General features: G+C 44.3%; 1 protein-coding gene across 4 annotated transcripts in view; it reads left to right on the top strand.

Annotated features, from left to right (window-relative positions):
* ELMO2 (engulfment and cell motility 2) overlaps positions 1–17,122 on the top strand; it is a 417,013-nt gene that overhangs the window by 148,176 nt on the left and 251,715 nt on the right. For all 4 annotated transcript variants that reach the window (XM_085619396.1, XM_085619393.1, XM_085619394.1 and 1 more), the window contains one exon: positions 11,231–11,271. In XM_085619396.1, coding sequence (XP_085475522.1) covers positions 11,231–11,271 — 41 coding nt within the window. The remainder of the gene's footprint in view (positions 1–11,230; positions 11,272–17,122) is intronic.

Below are 17,122 nucleotides of genomic sequence, written 5' to 3'. Positions count from 1 at the left end.
ATCCATCCTGTCTAAATAAGCGAACATAGATCTAATCTTTTTGGGGGAATTCAGGCCGCGGACATTCCAGGTTAGGAACTGCATTTCCCACTCATCAGGTCAACAGATTGTGTAGAGACATGGTATTTGGATATATCGAAGACATGTGTCCATCAGTGCAACCCAAAAGGTAAATATCACAAAGTAAAAAACGTAAAGTGCCAGGCATACCTCCCTCAAACCCTAACCCCCCTCCCACTTCAGCAACCACAACTCGCTAAAGCCGTCCCAACCCTCACCCACCCACCCACCCCCAACTAGGGAACAACAATGCAGAACATAGATGGGGTACTCCCATGAGGGGTGTCAAGGTGCTACTAGCCTCCCATCAAGTAGGAGGTGGCTGAGCAGAATTTGTTATCTGTGCCTAATAAAAACAATACCAAGGGCAAATTACATTGCAAGGAAAAAGTGCGTACCACAGGTAGTTCAACAGCATCCACCTGCACAAGGAAAACAAAGCAAGTAATGCATTCAAAAATCGCATCATTATACAGAGTAAAGAATGGCAGTTTGAAAAGACAACTTCGCGTCAGGACAAGTTCTACAAATGCTCTCCATAGTACTACTGGTCCTCGGTATCTGATGGTGTTCGGGATTCATGTTGCCTCCTCTAAGTGCTTTGCGTGTTCTAGAGCTGCCTTGGGATTGGTGAAGATTTGTGAGTCTCCGACTGGGCCTATACGCAAGCGGGGAGGATATAACCTGGCATAAGGAACCCCCTCTGATTGTAAAGAAATTTTAACAGCTCCAAACTCCCTTCTCGCAGCCTGCACAGCAACAGTAAAATCAGGAAAGAACGAGAGTTTGTTGCCCTGGAGTTCAATGGTGCCCTTATCTCTGGCCAGGCGTAGAATGACATCTCGGTCCCTATAATTCAACACCCGTGCGATAATGGGCCGAGGAGGAGCGCCCGGGACCGGCCTGGCAGCCAGAGAGCGATGCGCCCGCTCAACAATGAACATAGGAGAAAGCTGATCTGAACCAAAAAGATCTTTGATCAAGGTTTAAATAAATGTCTCCATTTTGCCCAAATTCGTTGATTCTGGCAGGCCGGTAATACAAATGTTATTACGCTGGGAGCGTGCTTCAAAGTCCTCATTCATGGCCTGAATAATGGAGAGAACATTTTCCATATTAAGAGTTTTCCCAGCAACATCGCTGAGACCATCCTCCGTCGCAGACACCCGCTGCTCGACCTCCCCCATGCGGGCGTTCTGCTTTTCTAGTTGCGAGGACATATGATCCAATCGATGATTGACAGCTGCCATCATGCCCTCAATAGATTGGAGGCTGCGCTGCATGGCGAACAGTGTGCTCTCAATAGTAGAGAGCCCTGCTTCCTGTGCATCAGCTTCAGAATCCGAGGCAGGCTTCTGTGGAGTCTTGGTAGATTTGCACGCCTCAAACGTGAGTCGAGGTTGAGTTTTGTCAGTTTTCCCCATAATGCACGTGATCCAAACCAAGTTATCTGAAAGGAGAGAGAATGAATGGAATACCCCAAGTCCCCTCGCAGGACTCGAGCATGGTGCTGAAAGTGCTCGTGTTGCAATGGTCAATGGTTCGCCCAGAGAGTGTGTGTTCCCCCCCGTATACACCACCACTGGAGAGTTCAGAGAGTGGGGGCTCGACCACTGACAGGATAACGAATGTCGGCCCACCTTTACAGTAGGGACATGTGGCGTCGGCTCCTTGCACTGTTGTCGCCGATTTAAAAAAATAAATAAATAAAAAAAATAGCCAAGTTAAAATAGGGTGACCACCTCAGGGTCTGGGGTATGCAGTAGGAGAGGAGCGTGTGCAGGGCCCTTGTCAGGACAACGCCTTCACAGCCAGAACAAAGACCCAGCCAGAGACAGATAGGGCAGGCCCCAGTAGAGTCCAGATAAGCGTAGCTCCTCTAGCGATAGTGCACAACTAGGAGTCTGAGCGCCAAATACAGATCACCAAACATAGCAAGCAATGAGGACCAAAGACACTTCCAGTACGTCGCATATGAGCTCGTCAGACAGCGCTCACCATGGGGGGGGATCAACTCAGCCAAAGTAAAATATCGTCAACAATCACATCCCGCTCCCCGAGCAGGCAGCCAGCACAGTGCTGGCAGAGGATGAAGCAGGCCGCCAAGTCGCAGCGTAGCACACCAGCAGCGGTAGGCCTCCAGGCGACGATAGAGAACCAATGGATAAGTCGATGCTCACGTCCACCGCAGTAAGCAGGCCAAGAATGGTGGAGCTCCACCGGGTCACCAGGCCGGAGAAAGCCCCAACGTGATCAGGAGTGCGGCAACTTGCAGCGGAAACCAGGCAAATGCGGCCCACAACCCCCCGTGCGCACCAGCTACCAGCAGCGGCGGACGGGCCACAGCCCTTCCCAAGCCCACATCCACCTCCGCAGAAGCAGGCCCGTATTGCGTCGCGCCCCACTCACAACCACCAGCGCCGATGACGCAGGGACAGCCGCTAGCCAACTCCGCCGCTCAGCCAGGGAATCCCGGTCCCAGAGAGGTCCACATGTCGCCTCCAGCTGCGGTTCACCGCTCGCCGGTCAGAACTCAGCCGATCTTCCCCACCGGGTCCGGCGGTCCCTGACCATCTATTATTCATTTCCCTGGAGCTGCAGGTAGCAGGTGATCCCCCGCAGATTGCGGGTGGGACGCAACCGCCGAGACAAGGCCTCCGGTCTCAAGGCCTCTGGGGCGCTGCCATTTTACAGATGCGCGGCCGGGACCAAGTTGTGGCAGTTGCTGGTTCCGTAGGCGCTGAAAAAGTGCTCCCAGGTAGGCAGACTAGTATTACACACAGGATACGTCCCGAAATTCCTCTCGATGTCGAGTAGGAAGGCAGATAATAGTCGGTTAGGTGCCCAGCTGGGCAGAGCCTCACTAGGGTGCGCCTATCTTGCCGGGTGCCCTCTAGCGCCCCTCTTCCTTTCTGACAAATTTAAACACTATCACATTAAGGAAAGAGTCGGTTACACAGATGGATTACATTCTTAGCTTATTGACCAGAACACACACACCTTTTCAACCTATTTCCAAGGCAGTGAAGTTCTTTGTGTTTGTTGTGTTAAACGTTTGTCTAGTTAAACAAAGAGACATGAATAAATGACTGAGGATTTAAATCATGTTTCCGGTTTGGTGGGCTCGTTACCTGGCTTAGCTGGTGAGATTTAATTTGGTCTGAGACCTGTATAACCATTTTTTAAAGAAACAGTCTATATGCTTATGTGTGCATGTTCTACATACATCCTTTGACTACTCTGGGTTTATTTTGTCATTTTATCCCGGTTCACTCTCAACCCTTCCATCTTGTGATATCAGATTTTGAGCAATGTTATTTTTCATCTCTGGTTAGTGCATTATCTTTGCCTAGATATTTACCTTTTACAGACATTTGACTATTACCTTTACCAAGTCTAGTTTAGTCTTCTGCCCCACAACCATCAGTCCTCTACAGTATCACCCTCACATTCTCAAAGGGAATACTGTACGGTAGCAGTCCCTGGCATTTCATCCATGCATCCCCTATATTATGGGCAACCTCTACTCGTATACCATTTTTAGGTTGTGCCTGTGAAGAGCACTGCATGCGCTCTTGCTTGTGAGGTATTTTTGCTTACTGTAAAGGGTTTGTATCCCGCCCATTGATTTCCATTTGTTAGCTTCAGCTCCACTCTTCTTTGCTGCCTCCTAATTGGCCAGTGCAGGCCAAGCATCACTTCCGTTCTTCTCACTGAAGCAGGGAGCAAGCACAGATTGATTTGACTTAATTAGTGCCCGTCTGCTGCTTGCACTGTGACTAAGGTACTATTTTTTCTCTTCCCCTGCCCCCCCTCCACTACTCCCTGCTGCTCCTCCTCCTCCTCGGTGCCTCCCTGATGTTGCTTCTCCCTTCTCCACTTTTTAGGTCTCCCCTGAGCCAGCGCACATGCGATGGTCTGCGAGGCTTCTAGTACGGACGTCCAACTTGGACCACAGGCTTGTGCGTGCATTTTTTTATTTTTGCTCACACGCTATTGGCCTTTTGCGGGCGTCTTTCTAAGAAAGACAGCACGCAATTGGCCAAAGGCGGGTGAATGTCCCGCCTTCTCTCTCCCCTGGCCTAGGGAGCTCGGGAGCTAGCTGCAGCGCGGACGGATGCCAGCTGCATTCCTGACATACTTTTTCAATTAGCGCGGTCGCTTTAACTTTCGTGCGCGCTTGTTTAGGCTCCCCAGCACTTCCCACAGCTCCCCTGCGCCCCTTTCTCCCTGCAGCCGAACACAATGGGGGGAGGCAGTTCAAAGCAAGTCCATTTTAATGCATTACTTTTATCACGCAGCTCAGTCGGACGAAATCTCAAGTGTTGGTTTTCCTTTGAAGTGGCGAGTTTTGTTGTCTCGCGCTGTGCCTGTCCAGCTGCAAACACACTTGTTTGAATCACAGGCTATTCAGTCCCTTCAGCTTTGGGACATAAACTGCTGTTCACATCCGTTTTATGAACATTTTGTAATATTCCTTGCTGTTGTTCTGGTCCTGGATAGCTTAGGTGCAGTGCCAGATGACAGTAAGTAACCCAGAATGTTGCGGGGTAATTATGACTTTCGTGGCGGAGGCTGTGTTTCGTTAGGGCAGCTCTGCTCTTCTTTGAGACTTAAAATTAATTCAGCTGTACCTCCTGTTTCCTGTGTGGTCGTTCTTCGAGTTACCACAAAGTTCTAAGTGGTAAATGTGTTTCTAAAGTTGAACTGTGCAAGACTCCCTCTGTTCTGCAGTCCGGCCTTCCCTGTTGCCATGGAAACAAATGCTAGCCGTTCAGATGACCTTATGCATGGGTCAGGCTCATGGTACCATAGTGGAGGGCTGAATGACAGATAAGCTACCAGGTCCATTGAAAGCACAAAGTCTGCAAGAAACTCCAGGGCCTTCCAACTCAGCTTCTGTTCTGACTTAATGGTGGCCCACAGTATTATGTATACGATTTACCCTGCATGTCAGCAATTATTATTCTGGCACAATCTGTGACTTAACTGTATCATTGGTGTTCATCGCTGATTTTATAAAAGCTGCGTGTTGTCAGCGGCCACAGATCCTGAATGCTCTGGGCAGCAGCAGCTGTGTTTTCTGTACAATTTGCCTTTCCTTGCCGCATAAGTTTGTCAACCTTTCCACATAATTTAGTCCTCCTCTACACGCATAATTCCAATGGCTCTGCCTAGGCAAAGCAGTGGGCGTTCCTCTGCCCGCATCGTTAGGCAAAGTTGCAGATCAACATACTGCTCTCTCAGCTCGAATTTCGGCATCTTTGGCCTTGCACCATAACCTCACCCACAAGAACTGAAGCATCTTCAATATTTTTATACACCGAAGTCACAGTTGTTGCTTATTATTGTTATGCAGTTTACAACCATTGACAAAGCCAATAGTCCTTGTTTCTTGTAGGTGTAATGTTACCTGTTGTATTATATCTGCGTTTATGGACAGAAGCCGTAAAATGTCAGTTGGGCGGCGCACTATGCTAAGTACAGATTTTTAGCTTAACTGTTTTAAGCAACACCCTAAATTACATCTGCAACGCAAGATTTCATTGATATCCTCAGGCCCGGCTTTTGGCATGGGCGTGCAGGGCCCAGGCCCAGAGCACCAATTTTCAGAGGGGCTAAGGAGCTTGTCGGTCATGCAGGGTCCCTGTCACTTGGCTCCTTTGCTGCAGGCACTGTATTTAACAGCCCATCACCCTGCTTTTTGCACTCCTATCAACTCTCACCCCTGATGCCACACTCTACTAACCCCCCAACAAACAAGTTGGCACCAGCATGAGATGCCAATCTGCATAATTCAGATGAAGGGGTGCAGAGATGTGTTCAGAGATCAGTCACTGTTCTGATGCAATCAGCGAGGGGCTGACCTCTGAACACAAAAAGGACACTTCACCTGCATTTACCAACAGGGAGGGCGCCAAATGTATTCCCGCCCCAGGGTGACATAGGCCGACTCTGGATAGCCCAGTGCATTCTGAGTGTTGTAGATTAAGTGATTTGCCCAGAATCACAGGATGGCGAGCTGACGCCGAGACTCCAACCTGTTCCCCAGTTCCAAAGTCGTTTACTCTGATTGTTACATCACATCCTGTCCCGGCAGGGAGGGGATTCGGGTTGGTAATGCTTTTTATAGTGTTCTGATGACATGAGTGCTCTGTCTTAATTTCCCTTCCCCTCCTCCTTGTTTTGTTAAAGGTATGCACCTCAGATGTTGCATGGATAAGTTACTATCATGAAGGAAGAGTGGTCTGCCCATTATTTTGGAGTTGCCTTACTCTACTGTTCCCTCTTCTTGTCTGTCTTCATTTTATAAGAACCAGCCTGTGTTTGTTTATTTTGGTCACTCCTAAATGCCTCTCACCTTCATGCACACACATCCTCTAAAAATACCAGTAACTGCGAACTCGCCTGTAAAAAGGTTGCCGTGGAAATAAGATCTTCAGGCGCAGATCTTTGACCACAGTACTATTTTCTTCCTCCCTGTTTTCCATGTTAATCACATTTCCCTGCCATAATACTAAGGCATTCAACTTTGGGAAGAACTTCATGTTAAAGAACATTCGATTTTGCAGTGCCCAGTATAATGTGCTGCATACTTATAAGGTCCCAAAGGCGAGACCGATTGCATTGCAAATGCTTGTTGGCTGCTGTGCACCGTGGCTTAACAAAAGGCACTATGACACGGTTAACGCTGGCTGCCTCATAGCACTTTTTTTAATGCCAGGCCTTGTTGTATAGCAGCCCATGCCTCTGTGCAAAATGTTAAAAAAATAAACATTGACAAAGTCAATAGATATTGCATAGGCAAAACATATTGGCTTTGCCAGTGCTTATTTCCCCTGCTATGCACCAGTCCATGTTTCTCGTTTGTTAACCTGCCACCAGTGCTGCCTCCATCTCTCTTTGGGTCTAAGGCTCAGATCCTGTGATTCCGCCTGTCTCCCCATATCGTGGTGCATTTTTGCAGTATTCCATGGTGAACAGTGACTGACCTCTCCTGTACCATGCAACTGTGCAGGCCTGGGCTCACTTTTCAAGCGTTGGAGGACGATTGGCCACAATGCTAGCCGTTATGTGAAGGAGAGTGAGCAAGGGGCCCAGGTTTTAAGACCAGCCCAGTGTTCGTCCTAGAGTAGCCAAATACGCCTCACCAGAAGCTCTGCATGACCATGTAGTCTCGAGGATGTCTCTGGGGTTACTCCCACATTGAAGGCAGTTAGGAGACCGAATCTTCAGAAAGTGCCAAAGCCTAAGGCTGATAATATAGGCCCTGTAGAGTAACCGCAACTGGATACTTTCAAATTGAGCAGAAACTGACACCTCTCAGGGAGCCATTCGAGACTCCTGCCACTCCTCCTTGTGTGCCATCTCGCCCACATCTCTCTCCCAGGCTGATCTGACCAAGCAGAAGGTATCCTGTCTGTGAATAATTAAGGAGCGGAAAAGAGACCTTTTGTTTTATGGTACACAGCCCTCACTAGAAGCTTGACTTCAAGGGGGTTAATGTCAGGGAGATTAGGCAACACCCTAATATTGTGGTGCAAAGCTTGTGGAGCTGCAAACATCTAAAGAATTGATGTTTTTATCATAAGATTCATGAAGGCTGAGGAATGAGCTAATTTGTGCACCAGACAGGACTTTGCTTCCAGGCATGGGACACAGGATTGGCACTCGCGGGTGACAGCCTCATGGAACAGAGCTCCCATCCATAATAGGGTTTCCTTAGTCAGTCTGTTGTGCCATTCAAAGCCTCCAAGTGTATGTGGGATATTAAATGGGGAGATAATTTTAAATACGTCTGGACAATGGGAGAACTAACCAAAAGCATACATCTCAGTTTAGCCTAGACAGCTCTTCGAGAATGTTACATTCCCACCCTCGACGACAGCTCATAGAGAATGTTAAATTCCCACCCTTGAGGACAGCTCTTCGAGAATATTAAATTCCCACCTTGAGGACAGCTCATAGAGAATGTTACATTCCTACCCTCGAGGACAGCTCATAGAGAATGTTACAGTCCCACTCTCAATCTTCCTCATGCGCGATATGTTCTCCAGTATTTGAATCTGTTAGTGGAGATCTGCAGTCAAATCCTCCTCTTCCTCTGCGTGTCCTCTTCTTCCACTCTAATTGGATATACCACAGATTTAGTCGGGTTCACTGTAAGACCTAAAAATGTCACTAAAACTCCTACTGAATCACAAGGACCCTGGCACCTGACTCTGGTAGTCCGGGAAGTACACAAGCAAATGATCTGCATAGAGCGATACTCTATCAGAGACCCTGGGGGCCCACTCAATGCACTTCAACAGGGTGTCCACCCAGAGCCACTCAGCAAAGGGTTCAGTTGCCACTGTAAAAAGTAAAGAGGATAGAGGGCAACCCTGTTGTGTGCCTCTTTGAATGAGGAATTTATCTTACAACTTCTGATTCGTGTCAAGTACTTGTCCGTCCCGTACGCCTGTTAGAATGGACACCGGTTCCAAGACAAGGGTGCAGCCTAGTGTCGTGTCTGTTTCTTTTCAGACCCCAGACCAGTATCTCTCAATCCAAGGGCATTTCCAAATTCTTTGTATAAAGGTACCTCTCATGCCGTTCTGCTACGTTTAAGTGTCATTCATTATTTTCACAAATTTGTGCTGCTGTGCCCTGGTGTTCTATATCTTGTGTAGTATTTTGAAGAGCACTAAGCGATACCGAACTCTGGCTGCAATCTCCTTGGGGTGCTTCTTCCAATATCCCATCTTTCAATGTGCCTATGTCTATTTCCCATCTTGATTTCAGTTCATCAAGCTCATTCAATGTATTGTTCTTTAGTGTGTTTATCTGAGAGATTGCCTCTTTGGGAATTAGCATATAGGAGTCTACCTCTAGTGGCATTTCTTTCTGTATCCCTGCACTTTTATTGATGTCTGAGTGTGTGTCCAAATTGTACATATTTAAAAGCATGTGACTCCATTAGAGAGTATTCTTGTTGAAACTATACAAATCATTTAAAATATGACAGATGCCATTCGCTGGGCTGTGGATGGTGGTTCTGCGTTCATGTTGGTGCTTCTCGACCTGTCAGCAGCGTTTAATACGGTGTCCCATTCCATCTTACTGGATCGCCTTAAGCGGATTGGCATCCAGGGGACAGCGCTGGAATGGATCGCTTCTTACCTACATGGCCGAGAACAACAGGTCTCAATCCATCCTTTCACCTCCCCGCGAAGCCATTAAAATGGGGGATGCCGTAGGGATCGGCCCTGAGTCCGCTACTTTTCAACATCTATTTGACACCGCTCGCGGAGCTCATCGCTGATACTGGGATCAAGGTGATATCTTATGCCGACAACACTCAACTGATGTTTACCTTCAGTGGAGTGTAGGCATCTTCCTTTGACTCTCTAAAAAGCATTTCTGCCTGGATGAGCTCTAACTTCTTAAAACTTAATGCTGACAAGACGAAGGTCCTGTTCTTTAATCAAGCTGTAGCACCCTCATCAGCGTTATGGTGGCCAGCTGACTTAGGATCTCTCCCCACACCTAAGGACTCAGATAGGAATTTAGGAGTCAGGTGGGACAAAGACCTGTCCCTTACTACCCATGTTCAACTGGTATCTGCGTCCTGCTTTGGCAAAATAAAAACCCTTAGAAAATGTATTGACTTCTTGCCTGAGTCAGCACGCAAAACCGTTGTCCATGCATTAATCACCTCCCATCTTGATTATGCTAACAGTCTCTACATGGGTCTGCCAATCGGACTGATCCGTAGGCTCCAGATAGTGCAGAATTCAGTAGCCAGACTGGTCTGCAAGGTCCCTCTTCGCAAGCATATTTCTCCTTACCTGAGATGGCTGCATTGGCTACCTGTGGCCAAGCGCATCGAATATAAGGCCCTTACGCTTGCTTTTCGGGCATATCAAGGGAGGGGGGCCCATCTACCTGAGAAAGAAACTTCGTCCTTACTAGCAGGACAGATCCCTTAGGTCCAACCACAAACGATACCTTACCACCCACCGGTTCTTCAAGGCCAGACTGGTCGGGAAGGACATTAGAGGTGGGGACCACTAAATGCTGCAATAAACTACCTGCTCACTTACGCGCATTGCAGTCCGAACAGGAATTTAGAAAGGCCTTGAAAACCTGGCTTTTTAGTCGTAATGGCTAAATATCTACTGACCACTTTCTTTGCTGCTGTCTGTATTAGCGCCGGGACACCTCATCCGGGGTAGCTGGGCACTCTATAAATATTGTTTATTATTATTATGATTTTCCCCAAATCTCACAGTGCATAGAAATTTGTGTCTTGTCCCATTCCTTGAATTTCCTAAGATTATGTAGCCAAGGGATTTTTGTGGCCGACTGTCGTAAGTGCTGGTTTAGTTTATTAGGTGCTTGTGCCGAGCACCAGAAACCTCCGGCTCAAATTAAACTCTAGTCTACCTATTCTAAGTAGCAGTTTGGCTAGTTGTGCCAGATGGGGTGATATGATGAAACAGTACTCTGTTTCTGCTGCGTTTATGAATTTGGAGGATTGTTGCTAGATTCAGAACTGATTCCTTTCTGCCTTTAGCATATGTAATAGTAGACTTTTTTATATTAGTTAATCTATTATCTAATTTGATAGGTCTATGATTACGGTCTGTAGTAGTCCCAGATTGAAGTTGTGTAACTGCATTCTCAAATTCTTTGATGGTTATTTCCTTACCTAATTCTGAACTTTGTTCTAGCTAGCTTTTTACTCTGCGATCACTTCTACTTCTACTGAACTGAGCACTTCTACAGAACTGGACCGATAATGTATTTCAGTAGAATAGCTGTAAATTTTATTGATATTGTAAATTAGCTTTTATGGTTGCCTTCCAATCCTAGACCAAATGTTGCGAGGGGTGCAGCAGGACCATGTCCACTAACCCCCTTAGTCTCTCCAGTTGCCGTGAATGCATTTAAACTGGTAATATTATTGCAGTTATAAGTCAAGGGCTCCATCAATTAACTGACTTCTATTGATTGAGTTAAATCACAGTCGAGTGAAGCCCAATTTAAACCAGTCCCAGAGAGGATGAATTTGAATTTTAGGTCTTCTGTGGGGGTTGGGGTGGTGATTGCTATCCATGCAGCCTTCTTTTTAAAAGAAAGTCCTAGTGATTTTATAACATATTTTCTTTTGTATTTTCCTTTGTAGAAGCGTCCGCTTGCATCCGTAATCAAGGAGGTGTGTGATGGGTGAGTAGCTCTGGTATATTTTTCATATATGCATCAGAACTTTTTTAACTATAGCGAAGCAGTCATTTCGAGATCAAAGTAGTGCCCCTAGAACTATCAAACAGCAAGCCACATTCTAATGCTTATTGAAGAAATCACTGTTTATTTGATAATTAAAGTTTTATTCACCAGGAGTTCGCACTGGAGCGTAATACAAGGTTTATTCCACGTCACTAGGGACAGTGGAGTTTTCCCTTCTTCAAACTATTGCAATCTTCGACTTTACTCTTTTTAATTCAATGGATGTAGCTCAGGTCTATACCTCCCAAAATGTTTTGACTTGTTAAAACAAAGCCCAGCACTGGAATATGGTGTCCCTGATGATGAGATGGCATCTAGTTACCGAACACTATTGTGTGAATTAGAGAGAGAGATTATTAAGTAATCTCTTGCACATAGAGTGGCAGTATATGAAGTGACTACAAAGCTAATCTACATCATTTTAACATACTTTGAAGTGTCTGGGTCTTAGAATTTCCCTCAATGAACCTTTGCAGTCTTGGACTTAAATTGGTGCAATTTGAGATCACTCCGGATTGCAGCTCGCAGAATACATTGCATTGTTAAATAAGAGGTGAGGACTGGAGCATTGTGTCTCCATTTATTATGGACCATCTAGTACCCTTACACATATAGAATAATTGAGTAAGCAAGAAATAGGTGAAACCAGGATTTGTTGTACATGAAGTTACTACAAAAAAACATATCAAAGTTTTGAAGATACTGTATCAAGTGCTTTCATTGGCATGTTAAGATGCCGTAGGTAAAGCGAGTCTTAGGGCTTCATTTAGACGTTGGTGGACAGGATATTCCATCACAAATGTGGCAGATGTTCCATCCACGTTATTACAAGTGCGTTAAAGTCTGTGGCACTTGTAATAAAGCAGACGGATACCCACCACATGTGTGACGGAACATCCTCTCCCCTAAACTCTAAATAGGGCCCTTAGTCTGACTATAGACTTTTATTGTGTTCCATTGTCTGTCACCTGGTCTATGCTTTGTAATGCAGATTTTGCTAAAAAGGTTAGGTTTGTGCTCCTCCTCAACCACTCCTAAATATTTTTGTAAAATGTGTCAATTTCCCGAGCTGTAGTTGAGGCATATTGCCTATGGTTAATGCTGGTTGTATCCTTAGCCTTGAGCAATTTATGGTAAATTGTGATCCGTGAGTTTGGGTGAATAAGACTAATCATAATCATTAGATAATCATTGTTCCTATTGTCCAGTAGGTGCTTTGCTTTTGATCCCTTCATGGTGCTTTTAATTCCCAAATTAGAGTAACCTGTAAACGTATTTACCTGCTCCTCTGCTGCACATCCAAGACGAATCATTATTTCTGCATTCATATTGGGATTTAATTAGGGCTGCACAATTCCATTTTCCTTGCAATCTCCATTTATTTCTCTCAAAGCTATAAAAAGTGTGTATCGCGGAGTTCTATGCATTTAGACTTTTGTGCGAAAATTGAGAATTTTGTATATAACGCATTTCAATTTTTTTTTTTTTTTGCACATGTCGACGCACATCTGGTTTCATGGTAAACTTAGTATCCATTTTCCTTGGCAACTAACACTTAAAAGTATATAATCTCTTGTGTAATAACTTTTTCGATGATCCCTTGGTTCAGTAAACCTTGAGTTGCCCTTTTGTTATATGTAAAAGAATGGAAAGGATTGATATGTAAAAGTCTGGGGTTCAGGCAAGTTCGCAGTGCAATTGCCTGTACTTGGTCACATTCTGTGTTTGAAATGTCTGAACGGGATTCTTTTCTTAGCCATACAGTACCTTTCCTAGACCCCTGTTCTAGTAAGTAGAAATTAAGTCCTATGTTTTGTTGAACTTTTACTTTATTCCGTAGATCACTTGTTTAAGGAGAGATTTATTGTTTGCAAATGATGTCCTTTCCCTGTACAAATTTGTTACTTTCCATATTTCATTAGTAATGACCTGCCGCAATCTCCTTCTAGCGATTGTGAGAAATGTTTGGTAAACCTTTCTGGCATTGTTTGGGAAAGTTTACGTGGGAGTTACAGTTTTTCCAAAACCCTTCTGGTAATATCTTCTTGTCGAGAGTGTTGTGGTTTTTTTTATGTTATGATCCAGAGTTGTATTGGGATTGTCAAAAAGATGAGATGAGTGCCTTTCTGTTGCTGTGCTGCTGGAATTAAAAGTGAAGGACTCCCTTGTTGGAGGTTGGTGAGACTGATGAGATTTTCCTAGACTACTCATGAATGAGTCATTGGCTCACTGTTCGATAAAGCGGCATAAGCGTCTGTGAAATTGATGTGATTTGGCAGGTATTGCACAAGAACCACTTTTTAACTGTCATGGGGTGTTTTTATTGCCGAGTAATGTACAATCTGCAGGGTTGAGTTTGGAGCAGCCGAAGCCTTTGCTAGAATTAGTTTGTACCGAGTCTTTAGTTGAGAGGTTGGTTTATAACCACAAAGGGCAGAGTCTTCCACTGATAGAGGCTTTCTACTGTTCTGTAAGTAGACTTTTCTCTGTTTCTAATTTACTTTGCTCCAAGTCAACACTTTCAGATATGAGCCTTAACCCTGTGTTTGTTCCTGCCGATCACATTGTGCAAAAAACTCACCACTTGGACAACGACCCAACCATATAACCTTGTTGACTAGGAAAGGCACTATATAGAATATCAGGTCTAGCTAAATAGTGCAATAATATTATACTTTTTGATCTGATTTATGTTTAATGTTTAGAAACAGATAGATACAGATTGCCAAATAAACATTGCTCGCACAGGATCTTCTAAACAGAGTAGAAGATAGTGCTGTTGAACAAGCCTTACAACATTAGAATGTGGTTTATCATACATTTTTCAAGCATTTAACAATATTCATTTTTCTTAAAAAATAAATAAAATAAAGTTTAAAAAGAATATTCGCCCTTATTGGGGCTGGAACAAGGATTGCAGTTCTGATAACTGAATTTCCCAGCTCCCCCTTATCGCCCATGGCATGCAGCATATGTCATAGAAACAGCTGGCATTTAAGAATTGACCTTTTGAAGGATTAAATAATTCACGCTTCTGAGAGAAACTGCTATGATCTGTGGCAGGAGATGGAAGCTGAAGAAATGTTCTTAAAAGTGACTTGACTTTATTTCTATTTTTTTGTACTTCCTTTTCCATTTTGCACTGATGTTGTGTTAAAACAGACTGAAGGTTAACTTGTATAATATTACAGTAAGTGTATGCTTAACTAAGCGCCATCAACTGAGTGTGACTGAGAGCCCATCGAAGTTCAAGTTGGAAAAAGGAAAGGCTCTCTGAAAAAGAAGGCATCAATAACTGATTCTGGTTCGCTTAGAAGATAATCAATAAAAAAAAATGGAGGTTCTCCAGGTCCGGTTTGAAAATGGAGGCACTTGGGTTCATGCTGAAAATTGAGGCTCACCGGTTAATTTTGGAAATGGAGGCTCTAGGGTGCAGTTGTGAAAATTTAAGCTGTCTGGTTCAGTTTTGAAAATGAACGACCTCAGGTTCAGTTCTGAAATGGAGGCTCTCAATTTAATTTTTGTGACTGCAGTACTCTCAGTCAATTTTGAAAAGGAAGCCGGTGGGTCAGTTTTGAAACAAGGTCTCCTTGTGATAAATCTGATCCTTAATATTGTCTGGAAGACACGGAGAGGTAGACCCATTGCACTCATAAATAATTGCATATTTTTGTATATATTGCACTTTACAAGGGTCCTACATTCATGCATTAATTTTGAGGATTCAACGTTAAACCGCATCAATCCAACAACCAGGTAAGATCGGCAAAGGTTAAAACCGAGAGAAAACTTGGCGTCCTTACCTGAGCTTTTAAATTTATGTCCAACTGCAGCGATTGTTGGTACTAGCAATCTTGTATTAAGAACTTGAAATCAAGACAAGGAATTGTGCAGCCTGGAGGACGAAAGAAGATCTTGCCTGCTGGAAGAAGCAGTTTTCTAGCACCACATCTGCCTGATTATTTTAAAATGCAATATTATATTCCATTAATCTTTAAGAGAGAATTACAAACGCATCAGTCATCGCTGTTGTAGCCTCCCCCCCCCCACCCCCCCTCCCCCAGATGTCCAACCACCAGTTGCTATATAACTTTTCAATTTCTACATTTTGAGAACCTTGCTGTTTATTGGTGGCAGGGCAGCTCCGTCAGCCGACAACCTATATTCCACTCATTAAGCGATATGCAGGGTAGATTGTTCTGGTTTATAATCTCAGGTGTCATATTGTAAAAATTATTGTGGTTCACGAGGAAGTTTCGGTGAGTTGTGATTCATGGGTGGCTGTAAATTAGCCACATGGATGCGTCAATGAGCTATACTCTGTGGAGGGCGTTTTATTAGTCCTGTTTGTTGAGGCAGTTCATGTAATCTTTTCTATTGGGGCCATGAATGAGTTGTACTGTGTACATGTGGTTAATGAGCTGCTATTACTTTTATGTAGTTACTGAGGTGCACGCTGATGGAGCAGTGCATAGCAGTTGCGGACAATGAATTGTACTTTGTTGGGTCACTTAAAGTGCTGCACTCTTAGAGTAGTTAAAATCCTTTCTCTTGTGGGGCAGCCAACATGGTTTGAGGCTGTGCTGTTTGTGTGGGGGCGAAGGGTAAGTTAGGAAACAGTTTTAACTCATTGGGTTCAATAATGAAATGTGACATTGAGGAATACTCATTAGTTCGGACATGTTGGACAAAACGTTAACTGTGTTGTTTGCGAGTTGTAATTTGTGGGTTAAGTTAATAAATGGAATAAGAATTGAAATAATTGCACTTAGACGGAATAGTTAGCATGGCGACCCTGTTCGTCGTTCGGACCCTGTGGATTAAGGTTTTTGTGAGGTGTTTGGATATGAATGGTGAGGAGTTTGTGTGATGTGAGAGGAAACTTCCACAGCGCAGTGAGCCCTCACTCTGAGCTTATTCATGCACAATTTTTCAAATTTACTGAGCAAATTGGGGGTTGTAGTTAATCGTTTGGCAATAGTATATTTTTCGGAGAATTATTTTGATGGAACTACTAAGATCATGTACTTTGAAACTTAAAAAATGCCTCTAGAAGTTATTTCATACAGCCTGGCTCTTCTAGTAATGTGTCCCTTTAGCTGTGTTCCAGCTATGCCATTGCCTACTAATCTCCTTAAAAAATGCAAACATCTGCCTCTACTCATCATCCATGGTGGGCTACTGTGTGTCTCTTTTATCTTGCCGGCGATCACTTCTAACTTCTATTTAAAGTGCAATAAAAATGTGTTCGAATATGCATGTCTTTAATTCTATTTGCCATTGTACCTTAATTCCTCTCTTTAGTAGCTCCACTGCTGCAATAATTTTGAATTTTTAAAAAAATGTTCTTAAATTAGGGTGACCAGATTCTCAAAACAAAAAACGGGGACAGGTCATAGACATAGAAGTAGGACTACGGTTTGCAGTAACCATCGACATAAAGGTAGGACTATTTGACAGCTGCCATGGACATAGAAAAAGGACTATAATGACAGCTCCCTCCACAGACCGAGATGAAGCATTACAGACGACAAATCAGAGGTCTTTTATTGGCTGTAACCATTAATTCCATTTAAACAGACTTTGCCTCAACATTTGCTATAGTTGGTGACCACGGCTTTAGTGCTGGTGGCACCCTGTGCGACAGTGTTTGTTGGCGCCCCCCCAAGACCACCTCCACCACGGATTCTCTCACTAGCACCCTTTAACAGTGACCAAGTCTCCATAACCACACTCTCTCAGATGCATTGAATTAGTTATATAGCGCCACTCATACCAGTGTAGGGTGTCC

The sequence above is a fragment of the Triturus cristatus genome, chromosome 7 (genome assembly GCF_964204655.1).
Source record: "Triturus cristatus chromosome 7, aTriCri1.1, whole genome shotgun sequence".
Classification (NCBI taxonomy): Eukaryota; Metazoa; Chordata; class Amphibia; order Caudata; family Salamandridae; genus Triturus; species Triturus cristatus.
The sequence above is the reverse complement of the archived record's forward strand: the minus strand, read 5'-3'. Positions and strand labels throughout refer to the sequence as shown.